Source organism: Oncorhynchus keta, chromosome 4 (genome assembly GCF_023373465.1).
Source record: "Oncorhynchus keta strain PuntledgeMale-10-30-2019 chromosome 4, Oket_V2, whole genome shotgun sequence".
Lineage (NCBI taxonomy): Eukaryota > Metazoa > Chordata > Actinopteri > Salmoniformes > Salmonidae > Oncorhynchus > Oncorhynchus keta.
Window position 1 is genome coordinate 1,536,302 of NC_068424.1, and position 13,879 is coordinate 1,550,180.

Here is a 13,879-nt window from a genome sequence, read left to right on the forward strand (position 1 = left end):
GCCTAATGGTCCGGTCAACCAGGCTGGCTACACCACGGAACAAAGACTACAACACTGACTCCAGAAGTCCCAACACTTCCTCGGCACTATGACATCCATCTGACACAGCGAGCTTTTGGGGAAACTGAATTACATCGACAAAACAATTAAGTAAAAACATAAACAATTTCGTTTACACAGACTGATAATTATATCCGTCACGATTAACCGTTTACATTCTCGAATTACTCGAGGGCAAGGACTGGTATGTTAATTATGGATTAACAGGAGACAAGGACAGGAATAATGAAATTACTTAACATTAATTCGTATTACTGAATAGGATTGTGCAAGCCTAAAAAAGGCTAGCATGATGTGATTGAGGTGGTGCCCTTCGATAAGCGGGTGATAGAGCAGTAGCCTAGCCTGATAAGACGGTCCCCTGATAAGACGGTCCGTATATCATGTCCCTTTATTGATAGTCGTGTTTATGAAATGTGCACCACCTCTTTGATTTGTGCCCCTGTGAACATGTCATTTAAAAAAGGTTATTTAGTATGATAGTTATTTCAATATAATACCTCATATAGGCTTATCATGCTTTACTAAATGCCTAGTTCTCTATTTAACTGTGTTGTTAATGATAATGGTATACATAGGTAATCACGAAACAGTCATTTTGATGTCCAGTCATATTTAGACAGTAGGCTATGAGAAACAAAAAATATTGGAAGACAATAGTTGGTTGTATTTTTTTATGCTTTAATATAGTACGAAATGTAACCAAACATTTTGTGTAGACTAAATTCTACATAAGAGCGTATTTCTCCATAAATCCCGATCATTTCTAACGTTACCCTTTACATGCGGATAAGGTAATACTGCCTTGACATTATCAAGGTAATGGACAAATAGTTTTTTAAAAATATTTTATCACGTACATAAACAGATTGACACGGAGTTTCAGGCTTTCACTACACGATTTATCGACATGACATTAAATAACAGCAATGGTAAGTACTGTGCTACTCCAACTGGACCGTAGACGGAATGTGGCACCAAATACAAAAGCACATAAATAGACTAATAGTCGGTAAGGTCGACGTCATAGTGGAGACGGTAGTTATACTGAGTAATTCACATTGGGGTACACATCAACTACAACATTCTGTTCAATCAACACTAGTCATCGCAATATTATTGTTAAAACTCATCTCATTTTCCATATATCTAGGGACCACGTTTTCACAAATGCCCTTAAACTGTGATATAACTATTTACAAAATAAAATATAACATGTTTGAACTGTGAATCTTTATGTACAAAGAAAACCAGGCCACGAACCGCAGATAGCATGCATTGAGATATCTTGCGTGCAGTCTTTCAAAAAAGAGACGGGGGGGGGGTGTTTAAAAAAAACTTTAACTTGGTAGCTGGTCGTGCACCTTGTCCATGCATCACTCTGTCTCTCTCTCTGTAGCCATTAACCAACCATTTTGGCTTCCCCGTAATTTTCTCTGTCCACGCATTATAGACTGACTTTCAAAGTCTTTGATTCCAAGCAGTCCTATTTCTGCAGTCTTTGTGAAAATATTTTACACGTACCATTCGTTAAAATTTGACGACAGCGTGGTGTGGTGACTGGTCGTGTGGTGTACTGTCGAGGCTGCCGGTGATATGGAACTGGAATTGTGGTTCTCTGTGGACGGGGACACGATGGTGGGCGGCGTGGACGATTCGTACCCGGAACTGGCCGCTGGTGACGGTTGGGGTCCTTGCGTGGTAGCCTCGTGAACCTATGAGACAGAGCGAAAAAAATAAAATAATGAACAACAGGACATTTTTTACATTTGACAGTGTGCCTGTGTATTACTCATACGCTGCCATACTTTACGAAAATATATGAAGGCTTAAAGTTCGATTCTCCATAGTGAGAAGAAAATACGCCGGCTAATTATATACATGTTAATGATAATCCATTTTTAATAAATAAACCAAGATCCTAAATTAAAATGCATGATGCAATATTTTGGAAATTATTACAGCGTGAAAGTTTTTATGAAAACACAACAGCTAGTTAGTTGTACTGCATCATGCTGCAATGTATACACAGCATTTTCCTTCTCAACAATATCCAATATATGGACTTATTTATAGCACGCTAAATATTCAGAACAATTAGTAGCCACGGATTAAAATAAAAAGTGTAAGTTAATGTGTTACCTTCATGTGTTTCCGCAGAGAGCTGGGATGTGTATAGGACTTGTCGCATTGCTTGCAGAGATAAGGCTTGTCAGATGTATGGACGTGCATGTGTTTCTTCCGGTCGCTGCTGTTGGCAAACCGTCTGTCGCAGCCCTCAAACTCACACTTGAAAGGTTTTTCACCTTAAGAAAAAAAATGACACGACATAAACATTTTACACACGGAGAATATGAACTATGATACATTTTCATTTAACATGAACATTTCAGAGTTTCAGTTGTCACGTGGTTCAAGGATATTGTATAAAGATAACCTTATTTTCAGTATTTATGATTTGTTTACTGTGTGTAGGCCTATATATTTACACACACATTTTGTTGTGTTCGCATGTTTTACTTAGACCACTAAGATAAACAGTTCGCAACAGCATGCCACATATTTCACAAACCTATTGCATTATATTAATTGTTGAAAGTTTCAAAACACGAATAATAAAGTTATACTGTATATACAATTTAATAAATGCATTCAATATTGTTGACATTTTTTTGTGTGTGTAAAAACGTAACAAAAACATTCAATTTGATAAGCTATTCCTGTTACACAGTCAAATATGTCTTACGTTTAATCACAGTTCATCGCTTTTGGAGCGGAAATTTATAAAAACATGTTACATTTCTTACCAGTGTGTGTCCTTTTGTGGATCTTCAGGTTCTCCGATCGGGCAAACACTTTTCCACAGCCGGGGAAGGGACATGGGAATGGTTTCTCTCCGGTGTGCACTCTGATATGATTTACCAGTTTGTACTTGGCTTTAAATGGTTTTCCTTCTCTGACGCACTCTTCCCAGAAGCAGATATGGTTAGACTGCTCCGGTCCACCGACATGCTCCACTGTCAGGTGGGTCACGAGCTCGTGCATCGTGCTGAACGTTTTGTTGCAAGCCTTTTTGGGGTTCGACAACTGTTCGGGCTCGACCCACTTACAGATGAGCTCTTGTTTGATGGGCTGCCTCATGTATCGGAAGAAGGCCCCTGCCCCGTGGTGAGCCGCCATGTTCATGTTCATGGGGCCATAGCCGTGCAGCTGGGAGGAGGCGTAGTGGTCGGAGCGGGGGCTCGTAACATGGCCGTACTGGTCAGCCCGGCCGTACATGTCCCCGGTAAAGCCAAGCCGCATCTGGCTGTTGACGACATTTGATGATGCATGACTTGCGGCTTGCTCGTGGAGTCCCGGGAAGAGCAGGTGCCCCGCGGCATCAGAGTGTCCATGTGGCCCTGCAAAACTTCCCGCTGCCGAGGCAAACAGGCTGTGCTGCGCGCTGGTGGCATCCCCGAAGCCCCGGTTTCTGAAGAGAAAGTCCCGGGTGGAGTTGAAGGCTGCGGTGGAGTAGGAGCTGACGTGTGTCGGGTGGTGGTGGTGACCCAGGGCGGCAGCAGCGTAGCCGGGAGCCTGGGAGGAGAACGCCGTCTGGCCGGAGCCCAGGTCGTGGGAGCTGTGGTTGATTTTAAAAGCTCCCATCCCGTCTGCGAACGGATTTATCCCCAAAGCCACTTCTCTTTCTGTGACTTCGCCTGTTGAGTGATGCCTTGAGGAGCCGAACGTAGTGACTCCTATGGTTGGGTACTGGGGTCCTGCATCCAGAAGCATCTTCCGGCAGTCTACAACTCAATGAGGCGACTGAGAGCAGAAATAAAAAATCACGAACAGTTATTCTCTCACTCCTATACTTCTCTCGCTTTCTCTCTTTATGCAAAAGTCTCTCTCAGACCTTACAGAGGAGTACAAACTCCAATCCACCGGTTTTCTATTTACCTAAAACAAGAGTGGAATTCTCCCCCACACTAATTCTCATCCGATGCACACGCAAATCATGTACAATATTGTATTTTGCGGTTTATCTTCCTGTGGCGAAACTTTCACCTCCCCAGTCAGGCGGTGAGCTTCAGACTGATAGTCGCAATCATTCCTGCAGATAAATGAATTGAAAAGACAACACAGTCCACCCCTGATGAATGGAGAGGAAGGGGGGCCCAAACATGTGACCCGTTACTCAGACGATCATTGGAGGAGGCCCTATCCCCCTACTAACATGCACCCATCAAATAACAATCCGCGTGCCGAGGCCCCTCTCCTATTGGTCCGCGTGCATCATCAATCCCAGGTATTGTGAGATTGCTGACTGTGGTTTTGGTTAAACGGCTGAATAACACAAGAAAGAAAGTTGAGAGAAATAAAAGCAACAATAGACGGTGTGAAAATGTAGACAGTCGTCGGCTATTCAGTCACACTATACACTGCTAGAAGTCAAATGCGTGCATGTTCCTCTATAACTAATGCATAGCAACAACTTTCCATACTAAAACACACTTTTTGTTAGGGAAGGCGGTGGCAAATGCTGATGTGGAGCATAGCTATTCGGTTGCATACCAAGAAGTCAATGTGTCGCTGAATGTTGTTGCTCAGCAAAGAGACTGGGGTATATAGTATATAACAGTATACCACACACTCTCTGTTGCTGATCAGGGATATTTGTTTGATTTCATAGGACACACGTTGAGGGCATGGCGATGTCTTTGTTGATTTCCATGGCAATCTTTGGATCGAGTCAAATTTCCGGAGGATGAAAGGGAACGGAAAAGACGACTCGACTCCATTTCCCCCTCTCTATTCAAGTAGTTTAGGGAGTAGAGGCTGCATGGATACATACCACAAGGGAATATTAATACAAAACAGCCAAAACGTCAATATGTGACTGTCACAAACACATTATAATATGACTAATAATATACCAATTATCCTACAAGTGCCACGATTAAGTAAGTATTTTATTTTTTTATTTGTCAGTTCAAATCGGCTATAGGTCTATCTCGAAATAACAATCCATTGTCAATGTTGAAAAACACTGCAAGTAGCCTCACAACCCAGGTTGGCTCACTCATCACTTCCTGTGCACACAGCACCTCTTTTATAAAGCTATCCTCCAGTTTTACACTTCATGTGTTGCCATTTACACATCAGGTGTGACCATGGAAACATTTACAGATGGAGGATCTTAATCTGATCACTCTGTTACAGGAGAACGTCTACAGATGGAGGATCTTAATCTGATCACTCTGTTACAGGATAACTTCTACAGATGGAGGATCTTAATCTGATCACTCTGTTACAGGAGAACGTCTACAGATGGAGAATCTTAATCTGATCACTCTGTTACAGGAGAACGTCTACAGATGGAGGATCTTAATCTGATCACTCTGTTACAGGAGAACGTCTACAGATGGAGGATCTTAATCTGATCACTCTGTTACAGGAGAACGTCTACAGATGGAGGATCTTAATCTGATCACTCTGTTACAGGAGAACGTCTACAGATGGAGGATCTTAATCTGATCACTCTGTTACAGGAGAACGTCTACAGATGGAGGATCTTAATCTGATCACTCTGTTACAGGAGAACGTCTAAAGATGGAGGATTTTAACCTGATCATTCTGTTACAGGAGAACTTTCTGGCAATGAAGAACTTTTAAATCATGTAGTCTGTTTGAGGTTTAAACAGGCTTCTGAAGCTTCTAATTTCCACTTTAAAATTCAGACTGTATTTTCCCTTATGTAAAATGTATCAACCCCTACATAAATGTCCATTAGTTCTAAATCACATAAAAATTCACATTTCCTCCTGCTGTATTTTTGCTGTAATTAAATTTCCAGCTGTAGCAACCTGTCTCAAATTAGGATCCTACATATGTAGGGCCTAGGCTGTAGTTATCTGTGAACTCTGTTTTGCGCCCCCCATCCCTCTTTCTCTGTCTCTCTCTCAATTCCACGTCCGTTTTTGCAGCAGCCTCGTAAAAGGGAACATCAGCAGTCAGGACTCCCTTCTGGCATGATCATTCTCAACCTAAATTCTTTCCCCAAAATCACACAAAAAGTTATCATCACAAAGATGTTTAACAATCAGTTACTTTGAAGGACATTTATGATGATAACTCACTGGTGATTGTTGAAAACAAAACACTGCTCACGTTGTATGTTGGCCGACTAGTAAAAGCTTACTGCGTCACCATAGCCAGACGGTATATATGTGTACAACGTTGTGGGTTACCGAAGTTATCAAGTGGGATTTGCAGCTCTCGCTGGTTCAAAGCCGCATGAACAGACTTGCCATACGAACCATTAAAATCTCATTTTGACTGCACGTTTCTGCTCCGTACATTCTCCGACTCCTTCCTGAGAGGCCAAAGGGAAGAGAACATTATCCATGGTTCTCTTTTTCCGTACAAGTTGTATCAAGTTTTAAAGTAGACTACCACAACTCACATACAAATCTGGAAGACCCTTGGCTTCAACAGGTGGAAAACGGTCATGATGGAACGTGTGTCCAAGTGACTCTAAACAGGGAAGACATAAATACCTTTGGGGTTCGACAGGGGTCTGGGAATCATCAAATACAACAACAGAAGGCAAAACATCTTTGTAGTTGAATCTGCATGTTTATTGTCCACTGATTTATCAGAAGTATCTGGTGATTGGCATTGCTGACTGATTTATCAGAAGTATCTGGTGATTGGCATTGCTGACTGATTTATCAGAAGTATCTGGTGATTGGCATTGCTGACTGATTTATCAGAAGTATCTGGTGATTGGCATTGCTGACTGATTTATCAGAAGAATCCGGTGATTGGCATTGCTGACTGATTTATCAGAAGTATCTGGTGATTGGCATTGCTGACTGATTTATCAGAAGTATCTGGTGATTGGCATTGCTGACTGATTTATCAGAAGTATCTGGTGATTGGCATTGCTGACTGATTTATCAGAAGAATCTGGTGATTGGCATTGCTGACTGATTTATCAGAAGAATCTGGTGATTGGCATTGCTGACTGATTTATCAGAAGTATCCAGTGATTGGCATTGCTGACTGATTTATCAGAAGTATCTGGTGATTGGCATTGCTGACTGATTTATCAGAAGTATCTGGTGATTGGCATTGCTGACTGATTTATCAGAAGTATCTGGTGATTGGCATTGCTGACTGATTTATCAGAAGTATCTGGTGATTGGCATTGCTGACTGATTTATCAGAAGTATCTGGTGATTGGCATTGCTGACTGATTTATCAGAAGAATCTGGTGATTGGCATTGCTGACTGATTTATCAGAAGAATCCGGTGATTGGCATTGCTGACTGATTTATCAGAAGAATATCTTGGACTGATTTATCAGAAGAATCTGGTGATTGGCATTGCTGACTGATTTATCAGAAGAATCTGGTGATTGGCATTGCTGACTGATTTATCAGAAGTATCTGGTGATTGGCATTGCTGACTGATTTATCAGAAGAATCCGGTGATTGGCATTGCTGACTGATTTATCAGAAGAATCTGGTGATTGGCATTGCTGACTGATTTATCAGAAGTATCTGGTGATTGGCTTGCTGACTGATTTATCAGAAGAATTGGCATTGCTGACTGATTTATCAGAAGAATCTGGTGATTGGCATTGCTGACTGATTTATCAGAAGTATCTGGTGATTGGCATTGCTGACTGATTTATCAGAAGTATCTGGTGATTGGCATTGCTGACTGATTTATCAGAAGAATCCGGTGATTGGCATTGCTGACTGATTTATCAGAAGAATCATTGGCATTGCTGACTGATTTATCAGAAGAATCCGGTGATTGGCATTGCTGACTGATTTATCAGAAGAATCTGGTGATTGGCATTGCTGACTGATTTATCAGAAGAATCCGGTGATTGGCATTGCTGACTGATTTATCAGAAGTATCTGGTGATTGGCATTGACTGATTTATCAGAAGAATCCGGTGATTGGCATTGCTGACTGATTTATCAGAAGAATCTGGTGATTGGCATTGCTGACTGATTTATCAGAAGTATCTGGTGATTGGCATTGCTGACTGATTTATCAGAAGAATCTGGTGATTGGCATTGCTGACTGATTTATCAGAAGAATCTGGTGATTGGCATTGCTGACTGATTTATCAGAAGTATCTGGTGATTGGCATTGCTGACTGATTTATCAGAAGTATCTGGTGATTGGCATTGCTGACTGATTTATCAGAAGTATCCGGTGATTGGCATTGCTGACTGATTTATCAGAAGTATCCGGTGATTGGCATTGCTGACTGATTTATCAGAAGTATCTGGTGATTGGCATTGCTGACTGATTTATCAGAAGTATCTGGTGATTGGCATTGCTGACTGATTTATCAGAAGTATCTGGTGATTGGCATTGCTGACTGATTTATCAGAAGTATCTGGTGATTGGCATTGCTGACTGATTTATCAGAAGTATCTGGTGATTGGCATTGCTGACTGATTTATCAGAAGTATCTGGTGATTGGCATTGCTGACTGATTTATTGTGAATGGAGAACATTACAGCAAGGTGACCAATGATATAGATAATAATATATCCATTATGGGTGGAGGCCGCTAATTTAATTAATATTATGGTCGATAGGACAGGCTACAGGGCATTTAATTTCTTATAAACGTAACGTAATAGTGATGTAACATAAGGTAATAGTGATGATGTATCATAAAAGTGATGTTACATAATAGTGATGTAACATAATAGTGATGTAACATAAGGTAATAGTGATGTAACGTAATAGTGATGTAACATAATAGTGATGTAACGTAATAGTGATGTAACATGAGGTAATAGTGATGTAACGTAATAGTGATGTAACATAATAGTGATGTAACATAAGGTAATAGTGATGTACCATAAGGTAATAGTGATGTACCATAATAGTGATGTAACATAACGTAATAGTGATGTAACATAAGGTAATAGTGATGTAACGTAATAGTGATGTAACATAATAGTGATGTAACATAAGGTAATAGTGATGTAACATAAGGTAATAGTGATGTTACATAATAGTGATGTAACATAATAGTGATGTTACATAAGGTAATAGTGATGTAATGTAATAGTGATGTTACATAAGGTAATAGTGATGTAATGTAATAGTGATGTAACATAATAGTGATGTAACATAATAGTAATGTAACATAACGTAATAGTGATGTAACATAATAGTGATGTAACGTAATAGTGATGTACCATAAGGTAATAGTGATGTAACATAATAGTGATGTAACGTAATAGTGATGTACCATAAGGTAATAGTGATGTAACGTAATAGTGATGTAACATAATAGTGATGTAACATAATAGTGATGTAACATAAGGTAATAGTGATGTAACATAAGGTAATAGTGATGTAACATAAGGTAATAGTGATGTAATGTAATAGTGATGTAACATAAGGTAATAGTGATGTAACATAATAGTGATGTAACATAAGGTAATAGTGATGTAACATAAGGTAATAGTGATGTAACATAAGGTAATAGTGATGTAACATAAGGTAATAGTGATGTAACATAATAGTGATGTAACGTAATAGTGATGTAACGTAATAGTGATGTAACATGAGGTAATAGTGATGTAACGTAATAGTGATGTAACATAATAGTGATGTAACATAAGGTAATAGTGATGTAACGTAATAGTGATGTAACATAATAGTGATGTAACATAAGGTAATAGTGATGTAACATAAGGTAATAGTGATGTAACATAAGGTAATAGTGATGTAATGTAATAGTGATGTAACATAAGGTAATAGTGATGTAACATAATAGTGATGTAACATAAGGTAATAGTGATGTAACATAAGGTAATAGTGATGTAACATAATAGTGATGTAACATAAGGTAATAGTGATGTAACATAATAGTGATGTAACATAATAGTGATGTAACATAAGGTAATAGTGATGTAACATAAGGTAATAGTGATGTAACATAAGGTAATAGTGATGTAACATAAGGTAATAGTGATGTTACATAATAGTGATGTAACATAATAGTGATGTTACATAAGGTAATAGTGATGTAATGTAATAGTGATGTTACATAATAGTGATGTACCATAACGTAATAGTGATGTAACATAATAGTGATGTAACATAATAGTAATGTAACATAACGTAATAGTGATGTAACATAATAGTGATGTAACGTAATAGTGATGTACCATAAGGTAATAGTGATGTAACATAATAGTGATGTAACGTAATAGTGATGTACCATAAGGTAATAGTGATGTAACATAATAGTGATGTACCATAAGGTAATAGTGATGTAATATAATAGTGATGTAACATAATAGTGATGTAACGTAATAGTGATGTAACATAAGGTAATAGTGATGTAATATAATAGTGATGTAACATAATAGTGATGTAACATAATAGTGATGTAACATAATAGTGATGTAACATAATAGTGATGTAACATAATAGTGATGTAACGTAATAGTGATGTAACATAAGGTAATAGTGATGTAACATAATAGTGATGTAACATAATAGTGATGTAACATAATAGTGATGTAACGTAATAGTGATGTACCATAAGGTAATAGTGATGTACCATAAGGTAATAGTGATGTACCATAAGGTAATAGTGATGTACCATAAGGTAATAGTGATGTACCATAAGGTAATAGTGATGTAACATAAGGTAATAGTGATGTAACATAATAGTGATGTAACGTAATAGTGATGTAACATAATAGTGATGTAACATAAGGTAATAGTGATGTAACGTAATAGTGATGTACCATAAGGTAATAGTGATGTAACGTAATAGTGATGTAATAAGGTAATAGTGATGTACCATAAGGTAATAGTAATGTACCATAATAGTGATGTAACATAAGGTAATAGTGATGTACCATAAGGTAATAGTGATGTACCATAAGGTAATAGTGATGTAACATAACGTAATAGTGATGTACCATAAGGTAATAGTGATGTACCATAAGGTAATAGTGATGTAACGTAATAGTGATGTAACATAATAGTGATGTAACATAATAGTGATGTAACATAAGGTAATAGTGATGTAACATAAGGTAATAGTGATGTAACATAAGGTAATAGTGATGTAACATAAGGTAATAGTGATGTAATGTAATAGTGATGTACCATAAGGTAATAGTGATGTACCATAAGGTAATAGTGATGTAACGTAAGGTAATAGTGATGTACCATAAGGTAATAGTGATGTACCATAAGGTAATAGTGATGTACCATAAGGTAATAGTGATGTACCATAAGGTAATAGTGATGTAACATAACGTAATCGGGATGTTATTAAGCGGTGTCTTACAACTGACATTAAATGCGTTAAAATAGGCCTTTTCTGAAATACATTGAGTTTGGAAAGGCAATCTAATTCTGATTGGCGAACGGCATATACACCACACCGTGTTGTTTGTAACGAAAAATATGTCCAGTTTATGCATATAACATACATATATATACAGTATATTATTTTCCCTTTCTACATATTTTTGTATTTACATATACAAAACAACTCAATTAGCTTAGCGATTACGCGTTTTGTCAATTGCTGCAATATGGTCTGGTCTTGGTCCCTATCTGTGAATTGCTTCAATATGGTCTGGTCTTGGTCCCGACCCATTTGCTTTATTTCTTGTGGTTTACAAGAGGGCGCAGCTTGGACCAGAAAAAGCTCTTCCTCGGCATATGCATTACTGCAGTGTGTTCCTGAGCTCTCCTCTCTCTCTCTCTCTCTCTCTCTCTCTCTCTCTCTCTCTGCAGACTACAGCTGCGACCCTGCACTAGGCACCTGGAGCCGAGGCCACTTCATAAACATTGCCAGGATCACACATATTTCACATTATATTTACTTATTCATGACGTGTTTAACGTGGCTTTGTCACCAAATGACTTTGACAAGTCAATCGTGGTTATGATTCTCCAGAGACGTTCAATCACTGCCGTCGGCCTATCTCTATCAGTATTTACAATGGTAGCCTGTGCGTAATATGCCAACTTTATCCCCCTAAAAGTAATACATTTCTGTTTTACGTTTTTGGTGTAAAGAACAAAGCACATGGCCTACTTACTACACATGGCCAGTCCATATCAATTGAATTACTGTTGACCGAATAACATTGAGTCACAAATACTAACATAAATAAATATGTGGCCCATTCGCCTACATATAGAAAAATGTCTTGTTTTAGAATGCTGCATCATTATGTTGTTTCGGTAACTGATCGGAGTGTGCAGGAGATGTACTCACATAGATAGGTGGGGTGGGACATGTTTGGTGTCCAGCATTTTCAGCAGTGTGCAGTGCAGTACGCTAGTTGTGTTTTAGAAGTGCCTAAAATTACATTTACCCCAAAACGTTTTTTTTTTTTTTTTTTTGCAATATATTGTGGTTGTAAAATGACCACGTTATTGACATACTAACGGAATATTTTATACTTGTTTATATTTTTTTGTTAACTGATTAACAAATTCATTCTACATTGAGAATGGACATTACTTTTGTTCAACAGCCCAAAGAGACCGATGCATGAATATAACCCAACCTGTGTCTCTCAAATACCTATTGAGGCGATGGTCACAAAGTAGTCAAATATTGGCAAGACACACTGTCAAAATAAATGACGGCTTTACTGCCTCTGAACCTACCCGTGGCTCTCTGAGACAACAGCCCAATGATTGACTACTGGTGGCACGTTATAATCCGACCTAATGTTAAACACTTTCTGCATGCTATATTTGACATGGATCTAATGGCAACGGTTTGACCTCCTTTTGGGTCAATTCACAGAACAATTCCTATTTGTCTCCGACTGTTTTGATTAAGATAAAAGGGCCCAAATGTAGATTGAGGTAATAATATTTTTAAGTATATGTCGATTAATATACATGCGTTTACCAAATGTTAAAGTTGAATGAAAAAAAACCCTATTCAAGGCCTTAGCTAGGAGGACCCGTGACAACAGTTTTATAGGCTAGAATTAGGTTACAACAATAAATAGTCCCTTTAATATAGATGTGAACAGCAAAATAAAGTTGATTAAAAAAAATGTTAATGATATCATATCGCAGCTCAATGTCTTCATTATGTAGTTGATTATATTAGGCCGAACATAATGATGACACACTATAGCATCACAAACAGTAGAGATGAGCGGAATGTTTTTTTTAAATATATATATTTTATATAACATATGCAGCAGCTTCAGGTGCTCCAATAACGCGTTGGTTTCTGAATCAATGTCTTAAATAAAAGAGGAGAGGAAAAAACGTTATTAACAATTAAATCTCATCGTCTAACATAAATCCAAAGACAAAATAAATGCAAAATATGTTTTGTGATTTATGGTATTGTGTAGCGGTGTTGGTTTGATAGCAGGGAATCATCAACAATATTAACTTTTATGTTCTTTCCTTCGACAGCAGACATCCCTTTCCCTCTCGGGGTATCATTCTAAAGTATAAACTCATATTTTAGCAAGTTTTATTTTGGATTTAAATCTCTACCGCTCTTGTGCCGTTCTGTGCCGTTCATCGGGCGCCACCTCCCGTGCCCCTGATCCGCTTCAGTTCTGGGTCTCAATCCGACAGGGCTCGTGAGCGAAATTACCCCGGATCATAACAACAGGTCGGTTCCATTACTTTTTCCCGGGACAATGGACGGCGTCGTCTCTATTCACTAATACACAGAAACCGATCCCGCGACGAGGAGGAGGACGAAGCGCAACGAGCAACGAGGGGTGGTGGTGCGGTGCGGACGAACAAGCGAGCGCCTGGGAAAACGTGTAAA

At 38.5% G+C, this 13,879-nt stretch overlaps 1 protein-coding gene across 2 annotated transcripts; it reads right to left on the bottom strand.

The window, feature by feature from the left end:
- Nucleotides 1-720: 720 nt before the first annotated feature.
- On the bottom strand, nucleotides 721-13,726 carry zic1 (zic family member 1 (odd-paired homolog, Drosophila)). 2 transcript variants are annotated; one of them, XM_035767117.2, is made up of 4 exons: nucleotides 13,597-13,726; nucleotides 2,868-3,864; nucleotides 2,203-2,366; nucleotides 721-1,775 (listed from the first exon to the last, which is right to left on the bottom strand). In XM_035767117.2, exons 2-4 carry the CDS (start codon nucleotides 3,832-3,834, stop codon nucleotides 1,575-1,577), a joined length of 1,332 nt encoding a protein of 443 aa, XP_035623010.1. In that variant the 5' UTR covers nucleotides 3,835-3,864; nucleotides 13,597-13,726; the 3' UTR covers nucleotides 721-1,574. The 2 variants fall into 2 exon arrangements, with proteins under 2 accessions (XP_035623010.1, XP_035623009.1); XM_035767116.2 differs by lacking the exon at nucleotides 13,597-13,726 and having other exon boundaries at nucleotides 2,868-4,470.
- Between the last annotated feature and the right edge of the window lie 153 nt (nucleotides 13,727-13,879).